This window comes from Phacochoerus africanus, chromosome 5 (genome assembly GCF_016906955.1).
Source record: "Phacochoerus africanus isolate WHEZ1 chromosome 5, ROS_Pafr_v1, whole genome shotgun sequence".
Classification (NCBI taxonomy): domain Eukaryota; kingdom Metazoa; phylum Chordata; class Mammalia; order Artiodactyla; family Suidae; genus Phacochoerus; species Phacochoerus africanus.
The window spans coordinates 38,839,934-38,864,908 of NC_062548.1; the positions used below are offsets into that span (position 1 = coordinate 38,839,934).

At 47.8% G+C, this 24,975-nt stretch overlaps 1 protein-coding gene and 1 long non-coding RNA gene across 2 annotated transcripts in view; one reads left to right on the forward strand and one right to left on the reverse strand.

Moving 5' to 3' along the window:
- The window catches only part of PMM2 (phosphomannomutase 2), a 33,793-nt gene that overhangs the window by 5,533 nt on the left and 3,285 nt on the right, over positions 1-24,975 (reverse strand). The window contains exons 2-7 of the mRNA XM_047780531.1: positions 14,899-15,010; positions 12,154-12,230; positions 11,397-11,488; positions 7,608-7,707; positions 7,147-7,222; positions 2,696-2,811 (exon numbers count right to left, since the gene is read on the reverse strand). Coding sequence (XP_047636487.1) covers positions 2,696-2,811; positions 7,147-7,222; positions 7,608-7,707; positions 11,397-11,488; positions 12,154-12,230; positions 14,899-15,010 — 573 coding nt within the window. The remainder of the gene's footprint in view (positions 1-2,695; positions 2,812-7,146; positions 7,223-7,607; positions 7,708-11,396; positions 11,489-12,153; positions 12,231-14,898; positions 15,011-24,975) is intronic.
- On the forward strand, positions 494-3,510 carry LOC125127486 (uncharacterized). The gene is made up of 3 exons (XR_007134946.1): positions 494-635; positions 1,080-1,189; positions 3,335-3,510. It is a non-coding gene; the product is annotated as an uncharacterized LOC125127486 (long non-coding RNA).

The window sequence follows — 24,975 nt, forward strand, 5'->3', positions numbered from 1 at the left end:
TCCACAGGTGTTTTCATTGTCGCAGTGGTCTGAAAGCCACGATTTTGTGGGTTTTTTTTTTTTTTTTGTCTTTTTAGGGCTGCACCGGAGGCATATGGAGGTTCCCAGGCTAGGGGTCTAATCTGAGCTATTGCTGCAGGCCTACGCCACAGCCACAGCAATGACAGATCCTTAACCCACTGAGTGAGGCCAAGGGTCGAATTTGCAACCTCATGGTTCCTAGTCAGATTCGTTTCCGTTGTGCCACAAAGGGAACTCCTTAAAGCCATGATTTTGTTTTTACAAAAAGCATTAAACAGGAGTTCCTTCCGTGGTGCAACAGAAACAAACCTGACTAGGAACCATGAGGTTTTGGGTTCAATCCCTGGCCTTGCTCAGTGGGGTAAGAATCCGGCACTGCCATGAGCTGTGGTGTAGGTTGCAGACGCGGCTCGGATCCCTTGTTGCTGTGGTGTAGGCCGGCAGCTACAGCTCCGATTCAACCCCTAGCCTGGGAACATCCATATGCTGCGGGTACGGCCCTAAAAAAAAAAAGCCATTGAACAGGCAAAAGCACTGTGGCCCAGGAATTCAGAGAGGCTGAGCTCAGGGGACCTGGCTGGCACAGCCCCATCGCCTCGACACTGAACTCGGAGGTGAGTTTTAATGGACACTGGCTGTTGCAGCTGCCAGGAAGGATGGAGGGGTTTCCGGGACCTACGAGGGGTTAGAAAAGCAAGCGTCAGCCTCTCACTTCTGTACTCAGCTTTCGGGAGATGCCTGGGGCGGGGTGGGAGCAGGGACAGACACACAGAGGGGACCCACTGTGACATCAGACCCTGTCGGATGGAGGTGGAGCCGCTGGGAGGGAGGACACTGTCAGGCAGGCTGCTGAGGCGGCTGAGCCTGACAGGGAAAAGGCGCTTAGCTCTGGGGCTGTTTGCCTGGAAGCCAGCAAACACATCTGCCTTGACATAAAGAAAGAAAACTGCTTTCAAAATGTCTATCGCTGAAATGTGAGAAGTTTAAAGCTCGTCTTGGGCCTGCTCTGCGCCTTAACTCGTTAAGGTTGAGATGGCGGCACTGTTACCCATTTCCAGGAAACCGGCGACAGAGGTCAGAGGGGCGGGCCGAGGAGGACGCAGGAGTGTCTGCCAGAGTCACACCAGCAAGATGCCACCCCCACCTGGGGCCTCTGCTGGGGAAACAGGTACGTTGACGACGACTATGCCCGAATGCTAGAAAGTGACACGGCCATGCAAAGCTTGGTTTCAAAGAGCAGTCAGGGAACAAAAGCAGAAAAGAGTGAACACGACAGGTCCCACATCTGGGATCGCATACCTGCAAAAGGGCTGGGAGGCGCGTTAGCTGTGATTTGTAGGGACACTGACTTTATACTTCGTCTGATTTTCTACAGTGAACACACATTAAAACTGAAGGGGGGGGACCTCCATTCAATAGTATCCATTTTTTTAAAAAGTAGGTAAGAATTAAATTTCGAGGCCTGAATTCAAAGCACTTCCAGGTCAGAGCAGTGCAACGAAAGGAGGTGTCACAGCCATGTCCACCTGCCCCAAGAGCGAGACAGCCGGACTCAGCTCCTGGGGGGGGGGGGGGACGGTGTGCCCCCCGCCCCGCGGCAGAGGCAGGCGGCTGTGGCCGGGAAAGTGGACTCATTCAAAGAGCGCGGAGTCGGCTCTCGTGCTACCGGCTCACTCAAGAGCTGTGTGGCCTTGGGTAGGTTACTTACTCTTTCTGGGCCCCAGTTTGATAATCAGGAGGGGGGACATGAGACGGTACTCTCCAGAGTCCCTTTCGTGCTGGAAGCCTAGCACGCAGAGATCTCAGGGAAGACAGCAGGCCTCCGTGGGACAGAACTAGGTGGGACAGCACGGACTGGGGTGGACCAGGGACCAGAGGGATACGGACCTCGGATATGCAGCCTTTCTGATGCACCTGTGGTACCGCACAGCCACAAAGCTTCAGCCAGGACGCCTGACGCCAAGGGAGCTCCCACCACTGGGGGCACGTGGGAGGCAAGAGAGGGACACAGAGGGATGTAGACGAGGTGGCCTGGAGGGCAGGGACCATGGGGCTGTGGCCCCCTTGGGGCCTCACTGGCAGCCATACCCCTCCATCCGGCCTCCTTGGGGATCCACTGTCCCCAGAAGAGCCTCGCTCTGTTGCCTCGGTGGCTCTGTGGACGGTCCTCCCGCTGGCATGGGCCTCTTCACACGGGGCTCTGCTCTGTCCCCAGTTTAGATTCAGTCCCAGACCCGGGATTTCCAACGGCCCCGGGAACAGCTCCCTGTCCCCTGTGTGGGAGGCCCAGCCTGTCCCCATCTCGCTCCTGAATTTCAGACTCATGAGCTTCTCCATGCTCCTACTGTTTAAGAGTCCTCATGGCCAACCTCACTCACTGTCCTGGCAGAAAAATAAAACCGGCTGAAGGCTTAGAAATGCCATGAGGACCAGTGGAGAGCATTGGCTAAAGTTCTAGAAGACAGGTGGGTGACAAATTTAAAGCCAAAGTGAAAGGCTGGACCCTCGGAGCCAATGGGGAGAAGAGGGGGCTCCCTCACCAACCCCCGTCACTTGGTTTGAGCTGGGTGGCCGGGTAAAGGGTGGGTGGGGGAGCCCATTTGCACGTCCCCTGCCCGCCCCCACTTCAAACCCCATCTGAACAAGGAAACTGCCAAAGCACTTCCACACTTACGGGCATGGTTTTGTCTCCAAAGAAATAAATGGTCTTATAGCCGTCCTTCTCCACGTGCCCCAGGCAGTACCTCTTGTCCCAGCCGTCGGGGAAGACATCAAAGCTGATCTGGCCTCCTGTGGGCCGGGGGAGAAACACACAATCAATATGAAAGGGAGGCGAGTGAGATGTCCCGGCAAAAAGTGTGCCCTTCGCTCTTGTCGGTGACTGGAGTGCTGGGGTTGATTTTATTACCCTAGTTCCTTGGGTACAACACTCTGGGGGTAGGTTCTAGAAATTAATTCTTGCATTATGTTATTTTTTTCCCCCCAGCTTTATTTCACTAAAAATCTAAAATCTAAAAAAGAGAGGCAGAGTGGTGACTTGGAGCAGGACCCACACCTGCATCCACGTGCTGGGCCGAGTGCCTGGAGCTGTCAACAGCCTCCCTTGGTCATACTTGCTCTGGGCCACACCTGCTTGGTGGAAGGGCCTGTAAGCAGCCTGCATCCAGCTCAGGGGGCAGGAAAGAAACCCCTGTGAAAGGGGACTGCGGGAAGCTTTGTTAGGCAACAAAAGTCCTGTCAAAGCTTTGTCAGGAGAACGTTCACTTCCTGGTTCAAGGGCACTGAACAATCCACTCGTTCATCTCTTATACAGGATCTTTCTGCAAGGCCAGGTTTCCAGCAAGTGCATGCTTATTGGAGCTGGTGAAAGGAGAGAGCTTTAAGAAATGGCCTGTCAGCAATCCTGGGAAAGAAAAATGGAGCTGAAGGAATCAGGCTCCCTGACTTCAGACTGTACGACAAAGCTACAGGAATCAAAATAGTATGGTATTGGAACAAACCACAAATACAGATCAATGGAACAAGGTAGAGAGTCCAGAAATAAACCCACACGACTATGGTCAATTAATCTACAACGAGGGAGGCAAGACTATACAATGGAGAAAAGACAGCCTCTTCAATAAGCAGAGCTGGGAAAACTGGACAGCAACAGGTAAAAGAATGAAGTTAGAACCTTCTCTTACACCATGCACACAATAGACTCAAATGGATTAAAAGACCAAAATGTAAGACCAGGTGCTGTGAAACGCCTAGAGGAAAACACAGGCAGAACCCTTTTTTTTTTTTTTGCTATTTTTTGGGCCGTTCCCAAGTTATATGGAGGTTCACAGGCTAGGGGTCCAATCGGAGCTGTAGCCACCAGCCTATGCTAGAGCCACAGCAACGTGGGATCCGAGCCACGTCTGTGACCTACACCACAGCTCACGGCAACGCCGGATCGTTAACCCACTGAGCAAGGGCAGGGACCGAACCCGAAACCTCATGGTTCCTGGTCAGATTCGTTAACCACTGCGCCACGACGGGAACTCCCAGAACCCTTTTTGACATAAATCACAACACTCTCTTTTTGGATCGACCTACTCGGGGAATGAAAATGAAAACAAAAATAAATGAATAGGACCAAACTAAACTCAACAGCTTCTGCACAGCAAAGGAAGCATAGACAAAACAAAAAGACAACCCACAGAATGGGAGAAAATCTTTGCCAGTGAAGTGGCTGACAAGGGGTTATTAATTTCTAAAATACACAAACAGCTCAGGCAGCTCAATATAAAAAAAAAGTCCGGTCAAAAATTGAGAAGACCGGAGTTCCCGTCGTGGCGCAGTGGTTAACGAATCCGACTAGGAACCATGAGGTTGCGGGTTCATTCGGTCCCTGCCCTTGCTCAGTGGGTTAACGATCTGGCGTTGCCATGAGCTGTGGTGTAGGTCACAGACGTGGCTCGGATCCTGCGTTGCTGTGGCTCTGGCGTAGGCCGGTGGCTACAGCTCCAATTCAACCCCTAGCCTGGGAACCTCCATATGCCGAGGGAGCAGCCCAAGAAATAGCAACAACAACAACAACAACAACAACAACAAAAAGACAAAAAAAAAATTGAGAAGACCTAAATAGACATTTCTCCAGAGACAGACAACATGGCCAAACAGCACATGAAAAGATGCTCAACACTGCTAATTTTTAGAGAAACATAAATCAAAACTACAACGAGGAGTTCCCGTTGTGGCTCAGTGGTTAATGAATCTGACTAATATCCATGAAGATGCAGGGTCGATCCCTGACCTTGCTCAGTGGGTTAAGGATCTGGTGTTACCATGAGCTGTGGTGTAGGTCACAGACGCAGCTGGGATCTGGCATTGCTCTGGCTGTGGTAAAGGCCGGTGGCTGCAGCTCCGATTGGACCCCTAGCTTGGGAATCTCCATATGCTGCAGGTGTGGACCTAAAAAAAAAACCAAACAAAAAAACCCCAATGAGGTACCACTTCACACTAGTCAGAACAGCCATCATCAGAGAGTCTACAAATAAATGCTGGAGTGGGTGTGGAGAGAAGGGAACCCTCTACACTGGTGGTGGGAATGTAAATTGGTAAAACACTATGGAGGTTCCTCAAAAAAAAAAAAAAAACCCTAAAAACTACTGTATGATCCAGCAATCCCACTCCCAGGCATTTATCTGCAGAAAACCATAATTCGAAAAGATATATGCATCCTGATGTTCACTGCAGCCCTATTTACAACAGCCAAGACATGGAAGCCACCTAAGTGTCCACTGACAGAGGAGTGGATAAAGAGGATGTGGTGTGTGTGTGAGTACACCTATGTACACACACACACACACACACACACACACACACACACACACACACACACACACACACACACACACACACACACACACACACACACACACACACACACACACACACACACACACACACACACACACACACACTGGGATATTACTCAGCCGTGGTAAAGAACGAAACAACGCCATTTGCGGCAACACAGATGGACCTAGAGACGATCATACTAAGTGAAGTCATACAAAGACACATACCACCTACCACTCATATATGGAATCTAAAAAGAAGATACAAATGAACTGATTAATAAAACAGAAACCAACTCACATACTTCAAAAAAACCTATGGTTACCTAAGGGCAAAGGGAGGGTGGAGGATCAACCAGGAGTTTGAGATTAATATACACACACTACCATAAAGAAAACAGATGAACAGGGATACGCTGTGTGGCATAGGGAACTCTACTCAATATCCTGCAATAACCTCGGAGTTCCCCTTGTGACTCAGCAAACCTGACTAGCATCCATGAGGTTGCGGGTTTGATCCCTGGCCTCGCTCAGTGGGTTAAGGATCTGGTGTTGCTGTGAGCTGTGGTGTAGGCCGGCAGCTATAGTTCTGATTGGACCCTTAGCCTGGGAACTTCCATCTGCCCCTGGCGCAGCCCTAAAAAGACAAAAAACAAAAACAAAAACATGGCAATAACCTACATGGGAAAAGAACCTGCAAAAGAATGGGTATAAGTATAACGGAGTGGATACATGTACACCTGAAACTAATGCAACATCTTAAATCAACTATACTTCAATTTAAAAAAAAAAAGGAAAAAAAGAAAGGAATGGTTCATGACGGCAATCGGCCTGCTCTCAGCAGGTGACAGGCACTTTCCACCCCCAGGCGCCGCAGGGCAGCTCCACAGCAGACAGACCCCCTCCCCATTCTGGGCCTCGGGGTTTTTTTTTGTTGTTGCGTCCATGGCATGTGGAAGTTCTTGGTCCGAGGACTGAACCTGAGCCCCAGCAGTGACAACGCTGGATCCTGAACCCACTGTACTACCAGGGAACTCCTCAAGGCCTTGTTTTTCTTTCTTTTGTTTGGTATGAAAGTTCCTGGGCCAGGGATAGAATCTGAGCATCATCTGCGACCTAAGCATGGCGACACCAAATCCTTAACCTGCCATGCCAGGCCAGTGCCACAGAGACAAGCCAGCTCATTAAGCCACTGTGCCACAGCGTGAACTCCTGGGCTTTGCCGTCTTGACTTGTTAAGACTAACCCAAGTGACGAGTCTGGCTCCTCGCCATTCAAACCCTACAGGAGTCGGAATACACTCAGGCTCCTCAGGGGCCCCGTCCCATCTCTCTCCTGTGGCGTCACCTGCATGCTGGCTTCTCCCAGAGGTATGGGGCTAAGTTCTTCCTCGTCACTACGTAACAGGCTCTTATTTACTTTATTTTGGCCGGGTCCATGGTGTGTGGAAATTCTCAGGCCAGAGATCAAAGCTGTGCCATAGCAATGACAACACTGAAGCCCTAACCCTAGGCTATCAGGGAATTCCGAGATGCTCTTATTTTTGACCAGGAGAAGCACAGGGAGGAAGAATCCTGGCTGGGTGAGAATTTTAAACGAAACCCGGCAGCTTGGTAGTCACTCCTACCTGGACAAGTCTCTGCTACGGCTGCTTATGGAGAGCGGTTCCCCCTCCTCTTGCTCAGCCCTCTTCCCGTCTGCAAAAGCCAGTGCAGTTCAGGCTCAAGAGCGCGATGGCCCCCAACCACCTGCCGGCAAATGGCTTCCAGACGGTGAAATCCATTCAGACATACAATACCTATGGAAAATGTGAGGCCTTTCCCTGCAAACTCTTGCCGCAGATCCTCCACGAATTTTTGTCTGATATTTTCTTTCTGAGAAAAACAAAAAGGTGAGGATAGGCTACTGTATGAGAAAGTGCACTTTTCTGGGGAATTCCCATTGTGGCTCAGGGGTGATGAACCTGACTAGCATCCATGAGGACATGGGTTCAATCCCTGGCCTTGCTCAGTGGGTTAGGGATCTGGCATTGCCGTGAGCTGTGGTGTAGGCCGGCAGCTGCAGCTCCAATTAGACCCCTAGCCTGGGAACTTCCATGTGCCGCAGGTGAGGCCCTAAAAAAGCAAAAAAAAAAAAAAAAAAAAAACAACAAAACAAAACAAAACCAAAAAAACAAAAACCCCCAAAAATGCAAGCACACTTTCTCGGCCACAGAGACGCACACCTCATCTCTGTAAACCCAGGCTATTTCAGACTCACTTTGTCAAGTTCATAGAACTCAATGCGTTCTTCTTGGCTGCAGCTCCTTCCGATGGGAGACACGTTCAACATCCCGTTTCGGAATTCAATGAAGGTACCCCTGGCGATGAAAAAAAGTCCCGGAGAGACATCGTATTTTTGAGGAATGTTAGGGATGGAGAAACAGGTGAGAAAGTGGGGCAATTCCAAAGGCAGAGGCTGGTGTGTCCATGATCAACATGTGGCAGAGCTGTGCTGGGCTGTGCGGCAGCCACAAGCCCACGTGGCTACAGAGCCTTGAACTATGGCTCATCCGATCTGAGAGGAGTGTTTAGTATCTGCCACGTGTGGGAGTTCCTGGGCCAGGGACTTCAGTAGAGCTGCAGCCCTGACCTACACTGCAGCTGCAGCAATGCTGGAGCCTTCAACCCACAGCACTGGGCCAGGGATGGAACCTGCACCTCCACAGTGACCCGAGCAGCTGCAGTCAGATTCTTAACCTGCCGTGCCATGGTGGGAACTCCTAGGAGTGTCATTGTCATCAAGAGTACTTTATATTGAATATATTTGAAATAATTACATTTTGGACATATGGTGTTAAATAAAACATATTCATTTCAGGAGTTCCTATTGTGGCTTAGTGAGCTAAGAACCTGACTAGCATCCACGAGGATGTGGGTTTGATCCCTGGCCTTGCACAGTGGGTTAAGGATCTGGCATTGCCGCAAGCTGCAGCACAGGTTGCAGCTGCAGCTCTGATTCGACTCCTTGTCTGGGAACTTTCATATGCTGCAGGTGTGGCCGTAAAAAGAAAACAAAATTAATTTCACTTGTTCCTTTCAACCTTTTTTAAAAAACACGGCCACAGAAACTTAATAGGGCTCACATTCTATTTCTGTTGGAAGGCATAACAATTAAAGAGCTATAGAAACAACGACCAGAGTTTCAAGTTCCCTGAGAAATCTGAAAATATGGCTGGGCTGTGTGGCAGCCAGTGACCTAGTGAAATGCTGATTTTCACCAAGCAAAGTGACACAGGAAAGGGTGCTGAGGACCAGAGATGAGCCTCAGAAATAGCACTTCAAGGACACAGGCCAGGCTGGGGGGTCAGGGGCTTGTTTGCTGAGGACCAGACTCCAAGGCCACCGCTTATGAGGTGACCCTCCCGAAGCCTCCAAGAGGGGCTCGCGGCCCTCGCTCTACCCCTCTGAAGGGGCTCCTGAACATCCAACGCACCGGTTTATGTAAAAGTACTTTGTAAACCGGGAAGGAATGAATACTCGGCAAGTCAAGTAAGACCAGCGAAATAACCGTCACCGATCCCTCCCCTGCGGTGTCGGCGTGCAGGACAGACAAGTGCCAAGACACTCTGTCAACCCCTCCGTCCCGGGTGTCCTGGACCGGGCGCACGCCGGCCCGACCCTCCCACGGGGGAGCATTCTCGGGGGTGATCCTAGGGCTGCGGGTGCTCCACTGTCAGCAAAAGAGGTCACTCCCAAGGCAGGGAGGGAGGGGGAGGCGCAGCAGAAAGAATTCCGTTCGCGAGAGCCAGGATTAGGGCCGCTCATCAAGCATCCCCCTCCTCGCTGGAGATGTGGACTCTCTTCACCTGCCTGACCTGCGGGGGCACAGAGCTGGCCCCACGGGAACCGTGGGCAGGTGCTGAAGGAGCAGGCCCTCTGCTCTGCCTCCGGAAGGCACCGGGAGCTCAGGGCACAGAGCTACGGTGCTGCACGCCGGCCCCGCTCACCAGATGGCGCCCTCTTGAGGACAGCAGGCACCTCCCCTGTTCTCCCTGAGTGCTGAGGCCAAGGCAAAGACTGCACTGACCTGGGATGCGCTCCACACTTCATTTTCCACAACAGAGAACTTCCAACACACAGGAAAGCAAACGGCAGAGGGTAACGGGCCCTCACGTGCCACCTCCCAGCTGCCACAAAGACCAGCTCTGGGTCCTGCCTGTCTCACCCATGCCCTTTCCTGGGACAGACTTGAAAAGGGTGGCCCTTGGAGTTCCCTGGTGGCACAGTGGGTTAAGGACCTGGTGCTGCCACCATTGAGGCTTGGATCACTGTTGTGGTGTAGGTTCCATCCCTGACCCAGAAACTTCTGTATGCTGTGGGCTTGACAAGAAAGAAAAAGAAAAAGAAGGAGAAAAGGGAGGCTCTTGACCTATGAGAGGAGGTACTGGGCAGGGGGGCACTTATTTCAGGAAATCTCAAAACTGCAGCATATCCTGAAATTCAATCACTTTTTTTTTCTTTTTTTCTTTTTTGGCTGCAACAGAGTTCCTGGGCCAGGGATCAGATCCAAGCTGTAGTTGTGACCCACGCCACAACTGTGGCAATGTATGCTCCCCCAACCCAACCGTGCCAGGCTGGGTATGGAACCCGCATCCCAGCGCTGCAGAGACACTGCCTACGCTGCTGCGCCACAGCAGGAATCCTCAATCGCCATTTAAAAATGTTTCTCCTCCTCACCCTTAAGGTGTTAACATATTAACAGAGCATATTAAGTACAGAAAATGGAGACGGAATTTAAAGTATTTCAGAGAAAAAGCACCTGCAACCTCATCACCAAGCAGCAGCCACTGCTAGTGTGCTGGTCCACTGCTGGCCTGTTTCCTGCCAATCTTTTCAAGGCCTGTGTGCATGTTATGTTATTATTTAAGAATGGGAATTGAGGTGACAGTATTCAGAGCAAGAGGCAGGTCCCTCAATCAAAAGCCTAGAGGCCAGAAAAAATGAAACTGGTGGCCTGTGAAAGGCTGGTGGGTGTGGGTGGGGGGCAGCGCTGCCCAGCTAGCTGCTGCCACTTGGGAGCGGGGTGGGCATCAAGCTGCCCTGTCTTCAGACACAAAAGAAGCCAGAAATCCAGATATTTTAAAGTGTGAAATCAGACGGTGACATGACAGCACATGGGGAGTTCCCATCGTGGCTCAGTGGAAATGAATCTGACCGGCATCCATGAGGACACAGGTTTGATTCCCAGCCTCGCTCAGTGGGTTAAGAATCCCATGCTGCCATGAGCTGTGGTGTAGGTTGCAGGCGTGGCTCAGATCGGGCGTTGCTGTGGCTGTGGTGTAGGCTGGTGACCACAACTCCAATTCGACCCCTAGCCTGGGAACCTCCATATGCTGCGTGTGAGGCCCTTAAACAACAAAAGGAAAAAAAAAAAAAGGCAGCACGTAATTCAGGTTTTACTGAATATTGGGCCCCAACCAAACAAGGTTTTGTGTGAGCTGTGGCCTGGGGGTCTGCAGTTTAGAGCTGCCGACCTGGGGCTGACGCTGTCTTTCCACACTGCTGTTTCACAAGCATCTGCCTTCACCAACAGCCTCCAAAAGCATATAGTTTTCAATTTCCATCATGTGGATGTGCCGTCATTTACAGAGTCACTGTCTGCTGTGGCCTTTCCAGAAGGTTTCCAGTGGTCCCTTACTAAGCGCTGGGCTTTGGGTTAAATGAGCCCCAACTACCACCTGACGTTATGCTGCGCCCCCGTGGTGGCTATTCGCTAAAAAGCAAACCTACCTCGGAGTTCCCGTCATGGCGCAGTGGTTAACGAATCCGACTAGGAACCATGAGGTTGCGGGTTCGGTCCCTGCCCTTGCTCAGTGGGTTAAGGATCCGTCGTTGCCATGAGCTGTGGTGTAGGTCGCAGACGCGGCTCGGATCCAGCGTTGCTGTGTCTCTGGTGTAGGCTGGTGGCTACAGCTCCAATTTGACCCCTAGCCTGGGAACCTCCATATGCTGCGAGAGCAGCCCAAGAAATAGCAAAATGAAAAAAAAAAAAAAAAAGCAAACCTACCTCTTCTTCGGGAGCTTAATTTTCGCAATGTAGCTCAGACAGTAGTTGATTAAATCTTGAATCAGGGCCTCACCCAGGTGACCTTGAATATTCTAGATAAAGAAAACACGGCAGTTACTTGACACATGGTGGGAGGCATCTTCAAAATGCCTCTACAGCAAACCCAGGTCCTCAGCCGCGATGGGGTGGCAGGTCTCCGGGCTGGGCCGCCCGCATGGACGGGACACGGCCCCCTGCCCTCCTCCTTCTCTCCGCTGAAGACCTTAGGCGAACCAGGAAGGGCTTTAGTCAAAAGCATCTTCTGTTTCGTTATCAAGACTTTTGTATCCATCACCTCTCAAGTGCTTCCTGGAAGCCCGCAAGAGTTTATCGCCGCTGCTTTTATTCAACTAAAACATCCACAGACACGGAGAGAAAATGTGTTTGTCCCACTCTGGCCTCCTCTCATGTCCAAATGGAACGATCTTAACGGTAATAAGAGCTGCACAGCTCTTAAAGATGCCCGTGGCAAGGCCGCCCGCCCAAGTCCCTGCTGCCTGCCAGAAGGATGAGATTGCCGATCCTTAAGAACGACTATACACATTGAGTTCCAATGTGGAAGGTGTAACAGTCACATGGCCCAGCATCCAAAATGCAGAGGTGCAGACTCATGGCCACTCAGCTCCCACACAGGCCGCCCTGGGGCAGTCAGTGTCAAAGACCTTCGTAGAAGACACTTCGCAAGCAGCACGGAGCAGCTGGGAGGTGGAGAACTTACCTGTTTAGACACGAGTTTCCCATCTTTGTATGCTACCAAGCCATTTTCTGGAAACACGTAATCGTATTTTTCAACCACTGCAAAGCAAAGAAAATTGAGAACACAATGCACAGAATCCTGTGTTTCTATTTCTTAACACTCATTGCCAATAAAACTGCTCACCTCCAGTAAGGACTATGAGAGGCTCTCTCATCCAAACTGATTGGGAGAGTGGAAAAAAAGCTCCTTAAAAACTTCTTTTAAGAGGGTTCTTTAAAGAGTCCCCGCTGGGGCGCAGTGGGTTAAAGATCTGGCTTGTCTCTGTGGCGTTGTGGGTTTGATGCCCAGCCTGGCCCAGTGCACAGGGTTAAGGAGCCAGTGGGGCATAGGTGGCATAGGCAGCTCGGATCTGATCAATGGCCTGGGAACTTGCATAAGGGTGGGTGCAGCCGGAAAAGAAAAAAAGGGAGGGGGGATTCTCTAACATAAATTTAAAAGATGAGGGAGTTCCCTAGTGGCCTAGCACTTAAGGATCTGGTGTTGTCACTGCTGTGGTGAGGATCTAAGCCCTGGCCCAGACACTTCCACATGCCGTGGCTGAAAATAAAGAAAGAAAGAAAGAAACAGAGGTGACAACAAGGCTGCAGACTGGACAGTCGGTGCTGGGTCCCCTCCCCCTGTAGCTCATCTAGAAAGGAAATTGGGCTCCCAATGACAGCTCCTAACCCACTAAGAATGTGCCTCAGCAGGGCAGCTGTGTGCAGCACAATTCCAGATTCTGCTCTCAAGCTTTCTTCCTTCCTTTTTAAAAATTTTGGCCACGCCTGCGGCATATGGAGGTTCCCAGGTCAGGGACCGAATCCAAGCTGCATCGCAGAACCACTGGATCCTCAACCCGCTGCACCACAGCAGGGACTCCTCGAGGTTTCCAAATCAGAATCTGTAGGGCCAGATGAGCAATGAGGTTTTTTTTTTTTTTTTTTTACATGCATTCAGATTTGGAGACCACCGACATAAATCTTAACCGAGTCTCAAACTTCAGGCCCCTGTTAAAAGGCGGCACTGTCTGTTGGGTGAAGCCCCGGAATCTGTATTGTAACGAGCGGGGGTGGGGATGGGGGGGCACTTTCTTCCGGCTTGTGACTGTCTTGATTCTGAGGCTTTGACTCATACTCGCTGAGATGTGAGACCCTGGCCTACACTGACAAAGCCTGAGTCTGTGGTGCAGTACAGGACCAGAGGCAGAAAAGGTGATCAGGAGCAGGCAACAGAATTTCCAGAGCTTAAGGTGCTCCATGCTGTTGCTCACAGTGTTTCTGCAGAGCACCTCCAGGGAAAACTACACGTGAATGAAACAGAGTTTGAAAGGGACTCTGCAGATGACTCTTTTGGTAACTGATCCAAAACACACACCCTACGCAAGTGGACTGCAAGACAGCACATCTAGAGCGGTGGTTCTCACTGGTGGTGACTGACCCCTGGAGGACACCTGGCAGTGTCTGGAGATATTTTTGGTTGTCACCATGGGTCTGGGGGCTCTACTGGCATCAAGTGACTAGAGGCCAAGCATGCTGCTAAACACCCTACCATGCACAGCACAGCCCCCAACGACAGGGGGTGGTCTGGCCCTAAATAATTAAGGCCCCCACAGAATGATCAACCCATCTCTCCACCCACTATTTTTTTTAAAGGCACTTAATCTATTTTTCTTTTGTTCTACCCAATTAGGTGGAGGGTTTCCTGCCCTTTTTGGAGGTTTAAGTTCTCATGCCAGCTCTCAGGAGACGTTCCGTGTGAATTGTTCTGAATGGAGATGTGGTTTTGTTTGATGTGTTTGTGGGAGAAGGTGAGCGTGATGTCTTACTCCTCTGCTATCTTGATCCTTTCTTGGATCTGTTTCTAAAGAAAGCTAATCTGCTAGATATGCTGCCAGGATCGAGTATCACCCACTATTTCTTTTAAAATTTTTGGCCACGCCCAAGGCCTATGGAAATTCCTGGGCCAGGGACTGGACCCAAGCTGCTGCAGTGACAATGCTAGCCCCTTAGCCCGCTGTGCCACAAGAGAACTCCTATTACCCACTATTTCTTAAAGGCCAGGCACCGTGGAGATGAATAATCCACAGTCCACGTCTTTAAGACAAACATAACCAGTTTGCAGTCATCAGAGAGTGCTACGCCAGCAGGCTTGTACATCAGAATCTCTTGAAAGTAGCTGCTGAAGTACAATTCCAAGGCCTTGCAGCCCTACTGAGTCAGAATCTCCAGTGAAGGGCAAATAAGAACCTCCAGTTTCCTGGGGTCCTGGGCTAGAGATGCCGGTTCACTAGGCAGGGGAGGAGCCCGGGTGACTCAAGACTAAGGACCTCCTGGGAGACTGAGGTCGGGCAACGGGGTTGGGGGGTAGGGGGGGCATGAAGACCCAGAGCTGACACCTCAACACCTGGGCGGGAAGGAGGCAGGAGGCTCGACGGGTGGTGAATGGGGATCGGCAAGATGTTTTCCGGGCAGAGAAACACACATCTTTCTAGTTGCATTTAGCCGGGTACCTGAGTACCAACTGCTCCACTCGCAACTCCAGAAATTAATCTATAGGATTAAAAACAGGAACAAAAAAAGGCAGAGAATATATTTCTCCAAACGAAAAAGCAGGACGCCTTGAGGATGAGGGCGCAGGGCTGCCTCTGATACTAAGTGGCTCTAGGTCTCAGCAGCCTCAGAAGAAGCTAATCTTTTACCGGAACGTAACGAGCAATGTGGAGTTTACCGTCGTTTCCCAGTTGCTCTTGTACTTTCTCAAAGTCCGACCCGCCCACGACGCCAATTTTGATCTTCTGCCTCAGTTCTTGTAGAAAGCAATCCATGTCTTCGGTAATTTTCTGCATTTCCAAAAGGAAATAAAAGAGTGAGGAGCCACAAGATAACTGGGAGACTAAGATGGCAAGAGTAACAGAACCCTTGCCCTCCTCTCTGGCTGCCCGGCAGCGTACGGAGCTCCCAGACCAAGGATCAGATCTGAGCCACTGGTGCAACCTACACCACAGCTGCGGCAAGGCCGGATCCCTGACCCGCGGTGCCAGGCCAGGGACAGAACCGGTGACTCTACGCTCCAGAGACGCCACTGATCCTGTTGCACCACAGTGGGAACTCCAGAACCTGCACTTTATCTGCTGATTTGGTTTCTATGTCTACACATAAGACTAATTACTTAGTGGTGATTTGGGGACATCAACTTTTTTTTTTTTTTTTTGCCAAACTCATGGCACGTGGAAGTTCCTGGGCTAGGGATTGAACCTGCAGCATTGCAGTGAGCTGAGCCACAGCAATGACGACGCTGGATCCTTAACCCACTGTGCCACAACTCCCAGGACATCCACTGTCTTATCAGAAAAAAATCTGTTAAGTTTTACTTATTTTTACCTTGTTTAACACACATAAGTAGGAGTTCCCATGGTGGCTCAGCGGGTTAAGAACCTGACATAGTGTCCATGAGGATCTGGGTTCGATCCCTGGCCTTGCTCAGTGGGTTAGGATTGGTGTTGCCGTGGCTGTGGCGTAGGCTGGGAGCTGCAGCTCCGAACTGACCCCTAGCCCGGGGATCTTCCATTTGCCATAGGTGCGGCCCTAAAAAAAAAGGAAAAAAAAAAAAGAAAGAAAGAAAGAAAGAAAAAATCCCCACACAGGTAATATAGTAACAGCTGTGTATATTTCTCCAGCTCTTTTTCTGTGCATTTGTACAAACAGGCCCTAGTTTTTGAAACATAAGTCACTCTACATCTTGTGCAATAGTCTGTTTTCTCAGTACTACGTTGTGCTGATTTTCCATAATGTGTATAGACCTAGCCTATCCCTGCTGAACGCTACACTGTACTCCATTTATTTAGTTGATTTATTTATTTATTTATTTATTTTTGTCTTTTCCAGGGCCGCACCTGCGGCATATGAGGGTTCCCAGGCTAGGGGTCCAATCAGAGCTGTAGCCATCGGCCACGCCAGATCTGAGCCACGTCTGCAACCTACACCACAGCTCACAGCAATGCTGGATCCTTAACCCACTGAGCGAGCCCAGGGATCGAGCTCGTAACCTCATGGTTCCTAGTCGGATTCACTAACCACTGAGCCACAACGGGAACTCCCAGTTATTGATTTTAAAACAACAAAATGAGATTAAAGAGGAAGTTCAGAGTTGATTATAATTATATAAATGAAACGCATCAGAGTAAGATCACTAGATTTCTGAGTCTCTCCTGAAAGATAAGATCTATAAACAGTGGTCTCAGTGGTACAATTTCATGCTAAATTCCAAACTATGTGCTAGTTCAAAAGAAATTTTAAACTTAGATGAAAAGGGATATCCCTGTATTAGGACAAATCACAATGAATTTTTAAAAGTTTTACTTATTTTTAGCAATCTCTCTTTTTTGGGGGGGACATTTTTTTTGGCTCCTTCAGGGCATACGGAGCTCCCAGGCCTGAGATCTGATCAAAGCCACCATCATGACCTAAGCCACAGCTTTGGCAATGCTGGATCCCTAACTCACTGTGCTGAGCTGGGGACTGAACTCCACGTCACAGCAGCTCTCAAGATGCCACCAACCCCAATGAACCCCAGCAAGAGCTCCACTTTTTTTTTTTTTTTTTTTGCTTTCTAGAGCCGTACCCGTGGCATATGGAGGTTCCCAGGCTAGGGGTCTAATTGGAGCTCCAGCTGCTGGCCTACGTCGCAGCCACAGCAACGTCAGATTCAAGCCATGTCTGCAACCTGCACCATAGCTCGTGGCAACACCAGATCCTTAGCCCACTAAGCAAGGCCAGGGATCGAACCCACAACCTCATGGTTCCTAGTCAGATTCAATTCCACTGCACCATGATGGGAACTCCTAGCAGTCTTAGTTGTACACTTAACATGGAAAAAGACTCACAAATAAAGTTACCAGAAGTTAAAAACAAAAAACCCCTTCAACTTCAGTATAAAAACATCTAGAGTTCAACTTTCTCCTCTTTTTTAAAAAACATGTACGGAAAACTACCACAGACATGAGTAAGAAGAGACACTGCACAGGAGGGTTCAGAGGAGAGTGCAGTCCGTCTCTCCCACAACTTCAGGTGGAATCCTGACCTAGAGACACAATGCAGTGGCCTCTGAGTCAGCAACTGGGAAGATGGGTCCCAGAGTCCCCCCCGGGTGCTTAACTCAGACCTGACGTCAAAAGGGGAGGAAGTGGGGGAGACTCTTGTGATTGCAAAATATTAAAAATGCAATAGTAACGGCAAATGAAACACTTCCGCCCTCAAACTGAAGCCTAAGGGCACAATTTACTCTATCTTGACCCCTGTGCCCACGGATGAGGCAGCTGGTATGATGTGCCTGCACTATGCATGGGCTGTAGAGGCACCTTTTCAGCTCCAAGTGGCAGCACATGTCTTTTGACAAGAAATTAGAGCTGGCTCCTTGTGACCACAGAGGAGCATCTAAACTACCCCCTACTTCAGGAGAGAGATCTGGAGCAAAATAACCACACGGCAAAATTACTGTGATGTTTCTAAATAGATTTAAGCCTCAAGATGGTGGGTTGGAGGGACTCGAGCTCACCTCCTCTCATGAAAACACCAAAATGACAACTGCCTCTGAGCAATCATCAACAAAATAGACAGGGAATTCCTGTTGGGGCTCAGGGGTAATGAACCTGACTAGTATCCATGAGGATGCGGGTTTGACCCCTGGCCTCACTCAGTGGGTTAAGGATCTGGTGTTGCCATGAGCTGTGGTGTAGGTCGCAGATGCGGCTCGGATCCCACATTGCTGTGGCTGTGGTGTAGGCCGGCAGCTACAGCTCCAATTAGACCCCTAGCCTGGGAACCTCCATATGCCGTGGGTGCGGCCCCGGAAAAGGCAAAAAAAAAAAAAGAATAAACAAGCAGGGAGTTCTCTGATGGCCTAGCAGGTTGAGGCTCCTGCATTCTCACCGCTGTGGCTCTGGTTTCTGCTGTGTGGCATAGGTTCAATCCTTGGCCCAGGAATTCCCACATACTGCCTGTGTGCAAAAAAGAAAAAGAAAAAAAAAAATCCAAAACAAAACAAAAAACCCAAGAGAGAACCTGAAATGAATGTTGCAATTCTTGTTAAAAAAAAAAAAAAAAAGAATAAACAAGCAGAGGTGAACAATACAATAATTGCAATGAAAAAATTTCATGAGGAGGAACCAGTAGCAGAATACAGGAGGCAAAAAAGTGAATAAGCGAGATGGAAATTATTGACACAGAACAGAATAAAGAAAAAAGAATGGGAGTTCCTGTCATGGTTCAGTGGTTAATGAACCCAAGTAGGATTCATGAGGCTGTGGGTTGGATCCCTGGCCTTGCTCAGTGGGTTGGGGATCCAGTGTTGCTGTGAGCTGTGGTGTAGGTCACAGATATGGCTTGGATCCTGCACTGCTGTGGCTGTGGTGTAGGCTGGTAGCTATAGCTCCAATTTGACCCCTAGCCTGGGAACTTCCATATGCCACAGGGGCAGCCCTAAAAAGCAAAAAAAAAAAAAAAAAAAAAAGGAGACATAAAATATCAAAAAGCTAGGGAAAAGCAACAAATAACATACAAGGGAACCCCAATAAGGTTATCAGCTGGTTTTTCAGCAGAAGCTGTGCAAGCCAGACGGGTAAGATATACTTCAACCAAGAATACTCTACCTGGCAAGATTTGAAGGAGATATCAAAAGCTTTACAGACAAGCAAAAACCAAGAGAATTCAGCACCACCAAACCAGCTTTGCAGGAAATAACAAAGTAACTTCTCTAGGAGGGAAAAAAAAAAAAAAGAGGCCACAACTACCAACAAGAAAGTTACTAATGAGAAGGCTCACTGGTAAAGGCAGACATACAGTAAAGGTAGGAAATCATCCACACACACGTATGATACCAAACCATCAATCGTGAGGAGAGTACAAATGCAGGGCAGTGGAAATGCATTTGCAATTAAGACACTGTCAACTTAAAACACACACACATACACACGCACATATATATGTTCCTATATCAATATATATATATATATATTCCTATATCAAAACCTCATGGTAACTGCAAACCAAAAATCTATAATAGATACACACAAAAATAAGGAAAAATAATCAAAACACAACACTAAGGATAGTCATCAAACCATAAGAGAACAAAAGAAAGGAAGAAAAAAGACCAACAAAAACAAATGCACAACAATTAACAAAATGGCATTAAGAACATACATATCAGGAGTTCCCGTCGTAGCACAGTGGTTAACGAATCCGACTAGGAACCATGAGGTTTCGGGTTCGGTCCCTGCCCTTGCTCAGTGGGTTAACGATCCGGCGTTGCCGTGAGCTGTGGTGTAGGTTGCAGATGTGGCTCGGATCCCGCATTGCTGTGGCTCTGGTGTAGGCCGGTGGCTACAGCTCCGATTCAACCCCTAGCCTGGGAAACTCCACATGCCGCGGGAGTGGCCCAAGAAATGGCAACAACAACAACAACAACAAAGAAAAAGACAAAAAAAAAAAGAACATACATATCAGTAATTCTCTCAAATGTAAATGAACTAAAGGCTCCAACCAAAAGACACAGACTGGTTGAATGGATACAAAAACAAGACCCATATATATGCTGCCCACAAAAGACCCACTTAGTTCTAGGGATACAGACAAACTTCAAGTGAGAAGATGGAAGAAGATATTCCATAGAAACAGAAATCAAAAGAAAACTAGAATAGCAATACTCCTATCAGACAAAACAGACTTTAAAATACAGACAGTTATTACACAATGATCAAAGGATCCATTCAACAAGAAGATATAACCATTACAATATACATGTACCCAACACAGGAGCACCTCAAAATATAAGACAACTGCTAACAGCCATAAAAGGAGAAACTGAAAAAAACACAGTAATACTGGGGGACTTTAATACTGCACTCAACAGCAATGGACAGACCATCCAGACAGAAAATCAACAAGGAAACAAAGGCCTTAATGATGCACTAGACCAGATGGACTTGCTATTTATAGAACACTGCATCCCAAAGCAGCAGAATACAGATGTTTCTCAAGTGAACACAGTACATTCTCCAGGATAGATCACATTCTGGGCTACAAACCAAGCCTCAGTAAACTTAGGAAAATTGAAATCATATCAAGCATCCTTCCCGAGCACAACGTGATAAAACTAGAAATCAACTATAAGAAAAAAAAAAAAACTATGAAAAACACAAACATGTGGAAACAAAACAATATGTTACAAAACAACCAATGGATCACTGGAGAAATCAAAGACAAGTCAAATAACACCTAGAGACAAATGAAAACACCATGATCCAGGAGTTCCCATCTTGGAGCAGCGGAAATGAATCTGACGAGGAACCATGAGGTTGCGGGTTCGGTCCCTGCCCTTGCTCAGTGGGTTAAGGATCCAGTGTTGCCATGAGCTGTGGTGGAGGTCACAGACGTGGCTCGGATCTGGTGTTGCTGTGTCTGTGGTGTAGGCCAGCAGCAAGAGCTCCGATTAGATTCTAGCTTGGGAACCTCCACATGCCACAGATGCGGCAATAAAAAGACAAAAGACAAAAAAACAAAACAAACAAAAAACCACAATGATCCAAAATCTATGAGATGCAGCAAAAGCAGTCCTAAGAGGGAAGTTTAGAGCAATACCTCAGGAGAGAAGAAAAACCTCAAATAAACAACCTAATCTTACACCTAAAGCAACCAAAGAAAGAAGAACAAAGCCTGTAGTGGAAGGAAAGAAATCATCAAGATCAGAGCAAAAATAAATGAAATAGAAATGAAGAAAACAATAGAAAAGATCAGTGAAACCAAAAGCTGGTACTTTGAAAAGCCCAACAAAAGTAATAAACCCTTGGAGTTCCTGCTGTGGTGCAATGGGATCAGCAGTGTCTCTGAAGTACTAGGACATGGGTTTGATCCCTGGCCCAGGAAAATGGGTTAAAGATTCAGCCTTGCTGCACCTGTGGCATAGGTTGCAACTGGGGCTTAGATCTGATCCCTGGCCCAGGAACTCTATATGCCATGGAGCAGCCAAAAAAGGAAAAAAAGGAAAAAAAAAAAACCCCCAAAAGCTGATAAACCCTTAGCCACACACAACCAGAAAAAAAAAGGGCAAAGGCTCAAATCCACAAAATTAGAAATGAAAAAGAAGTTGCAACCGACAACACAGAAATACAAAGGATCATAAGAGACTATGACAAGCAACTATACGCCAATAAAATGGAAAACCTCGAAGAAATGGACAAATTCTTAGAAAGGTACGATCTTCCAAGACTGAACCATGGAGGAATAGAAAAGATGAATGGACCAATCACAAGCACTGAAATTGAAACTGTGATAAAAAACTAACAAAAGTCCAGGATCAGATGGCTTCACAGGTAAATTTTATCAAATATTTAAAGACAAGTTAAGACCTATCCTTCTGAAACTATCCCAAAAAACTGCAGAGGAAGGAACACTCCCAAACTCATTTTATGAGGTCACCATCACCCAGACACCAAAACCAAAGATACCACAAAAAAAAAAAAAAAAAAGGCCAATATCACTGATGAACACAGATGCAAAAATCCTCAACAAAATACCAGCAAACTGAAGCCAACAATTCATTAAAAGGATCATACACGGAGTTCCCGTCGTGGAGCAGTGGTTAACGAATCCGACTAGGAACCATGAGGTCGCGGGTTCGATCCCTGCCCTTGCTCAGTGGATTAAGGATCCGGCGTTGCCGTGAGCTGTGGTGTAGGTTGCAGACTAGGCTCGGATCCCGCGTTGCTGTGGCTCTGGCGTAGGCCGGGGGTTGCAGCTCTGATTCGACCCCTAGCCTGGGAACCTCCATATGCCGTAGGAGCGGCCCAAAGAAATAGCAAAAAAGACAAAAAAAAAAAAAAAGGATCATACATGACAAAGTGGGATTTATCCCAGGAATGCAAGGATTCTTTAATATCTACAAATCAATCTGTGCGATACCCCACATTAACAAAGTGAAGAATAAAAACTGTACGATCATCTCAACAGATGCAGAAAAAGCTTCCAGAAAGCTTCTGGATAAAAACTCTCCAGAAAGTGGGCACAGAGGGAACACTTCAACATAATAAAGGCCGTATATGACAGACCCAGGGCTAACATCATTCTCAAGGGTGAAAAGCTGGAAGAATTTCCCCTGAGATCAGGTACAAGACAAGGATATCCACTCTTGCCACCTTTATTCAAGTCCTAGCCCCAGCAATCAGAGAAGGAAAAGAAACAAAAGGAATCCAGGGAGTTCCTGTCGTGGCTTAGCAGAAACGAATGTGACTGGCATCCATGAGGACGCAGGTTTGATCCCTGGCCTTTTTCAATGAGTAAAGGATCTGGCATTACTATGAACTGTGGTGTTAGGTCACAGACGAGGCTTGGATCCGGAGTCGCTGTGGCTGTGGTGTAGGCCAGCAGCTACAGCTCCAATTCGACCCCTACCCTGGGATGTGGCCATGGGTGTGGCCCTAAAAAAAAAAAAAAAAAAGAGAGAGAGAGAGAGAGAAATCTCTCACATTTCCATACCCGAGAGATCAGAAAGAGAAATTAAAGAAACAATCCCATTCACCAGAGCATTAAAAAGAAAAAAATATCTAGGAATACATCTTTCTAAGGAGGCAAAAGACTGTACTCTGAAAACTCTAAAATGCTGTTGAAAGAAATCAAAGATGATACAAACAGATGGAAAGAAATACCCTGTTCTTGGATTGGAAGAATCAATACTGTAAAAATGACTATACTGCCCAAAGCAATCTACAGGCAATCCCTATCAAATTACCAATGGCATTTTTTCAGAGAACTAGAACAAAGAATTTTAAAATTTGCATGGTAACACAAAAGAACCCAAACAGCCAAAGCAATCCTGAGAAAAAAAATGGAGATGGAGGAACCAGGCTCCCTGCTTTCAGACTATAGTACAAAGCTACCATCATCAAAGCTGTGTGGTACAGACACAAAAACAGAAATATAGATCAGTGGAACTGGATAGAAAGCCTAGAAAGAAACCCATGCACCTATGGTCAACTAATCTGTGACAAAGGAGGCAAGAATATACAATGGAGAGAAGACAGTCTCTTCCATAAGCGATGCTGGGAAAATTGGACGGCTACATGTAAAAGAATGAAATTAATACACTCTAACACCATACACAAAAATAGACTCAAAATGGATCAAAGACCTAAATATAAGATTATATACTATACAACTTCCAGAGGCAAACACAGGCCCTACACTCTTTGACATAAAGCATGGCATATCTTTTCCCATCCACCTCCTAGAGTAATGAAAATAAAAACAAAAACAAACAAAAGGGACCTAATTAAACTTAAAAGTTTTTGTACACCAAAGGAAACCATAAACAGAGCAAAACAACAACCCACAGAATGGGAAAAAATATTTGCAAATGAAGCGGCTGACGAGAGATTAATCTCCAAAATACAAACAACCCATGCAGCTCAATATCCAAAAAACGAACAGTCCAATCAACAAATGAGCAGAAGCTTGGAATAGACATTCCTCCAAGTAAGCCAGACAGATGGCCAAAAAGCACATGAAAAGATGTTCAACATCCCTAATTATCAAAGAAATGCAAATCGATGCTATGAGGTGCCACCTTATACCAGCTACAACGGCCATCATCAAAAAGTCTACAAACGGGGAGATCCTGCTGTGGCTCAGTGGGTTAAGAACCCAACTAGTACCCCTGAGGATGTGGGTTAAATCACTGGACTCACTCAGTGGGTTAAGAAGCCGGCATTGCCCCAAGCTGAAGCATAGGTCACAGATGTAGCTCAGATCTGGCATTGCTGTGGCTGGGGCGTAGGCCACAGCGCTGATTCAACCTCTAGCCTGGGAAATTCCATATGCTGCAAGTATGGCCCTAAGAATAAAAAAAGAAAGAAAGCCTATAAACAATATATGCTGGAGAGTGTACAGAGAAAAGGGACCGTTCTTACACAGTTGGTGGGAATGTAAATTGGTACAACCACTATGGAGAACGGTAGGGATGTTCTTTACAAAACTAAACATAAGAGTTCCCATTATGGCTCAGTGGAAACAAACCAGACTAGCATCCATGAGGATGCAGGTTCGATCCCTGGCCCCACTCAGTGGGTTAAGGATCTGGCCTTGCCGTGAACTGTGGTGTAGGTCACAGACATGGCTTGGATATGGTGCTGCTATGGCTGTGGCTTAGGACAGCAACTGTGGGTCCGATCTGCCCCCTAGCAGGGGAACTTCCATATGCTGAATATGTGGCCCTAAAAAGACAAAACAAAACAAAAAACCCACAAAAAATTAAATATAGAACTACTGTATGAGCCAGGAATTCTACTCCTGAGCATATATCTGGAGAAAACCATAATTCAAAAAGATACATGCACCCCCTTGTTCACTGCAGCGTTATTTATTTATTTATTTTGCTTCATAGGGCTGCCCTAGAGGTATATGGAGGTTCCCAGGCTAGGGGTCCAACCAGAGCTGTAGCCGTTGGCCTACGCCAGCGCCATAGCAATGCGGGATCCGAGCCGCATCTGCCACCTACACCACAGCTTTTGGCAATGCCAGATCCTTAACCCACTGAGCAAGGCCAGGGATCGAACCCACAACCTCAAGGTTCCTAATCGGATTCGTTAACCTCTGAGCCACAACGAGAACTCCTGTAGCGTTATTTATGACAGCCAAGACATGGAAGCAAACTTTCATCAATAGAGGAATGGGAGGAGTTCCTGTTGTGGTGCAGAGGAAGCGAATGCGACTGGTATCCATGAGGATGCTCATTTGATCCCTGGCCTCACTCAGT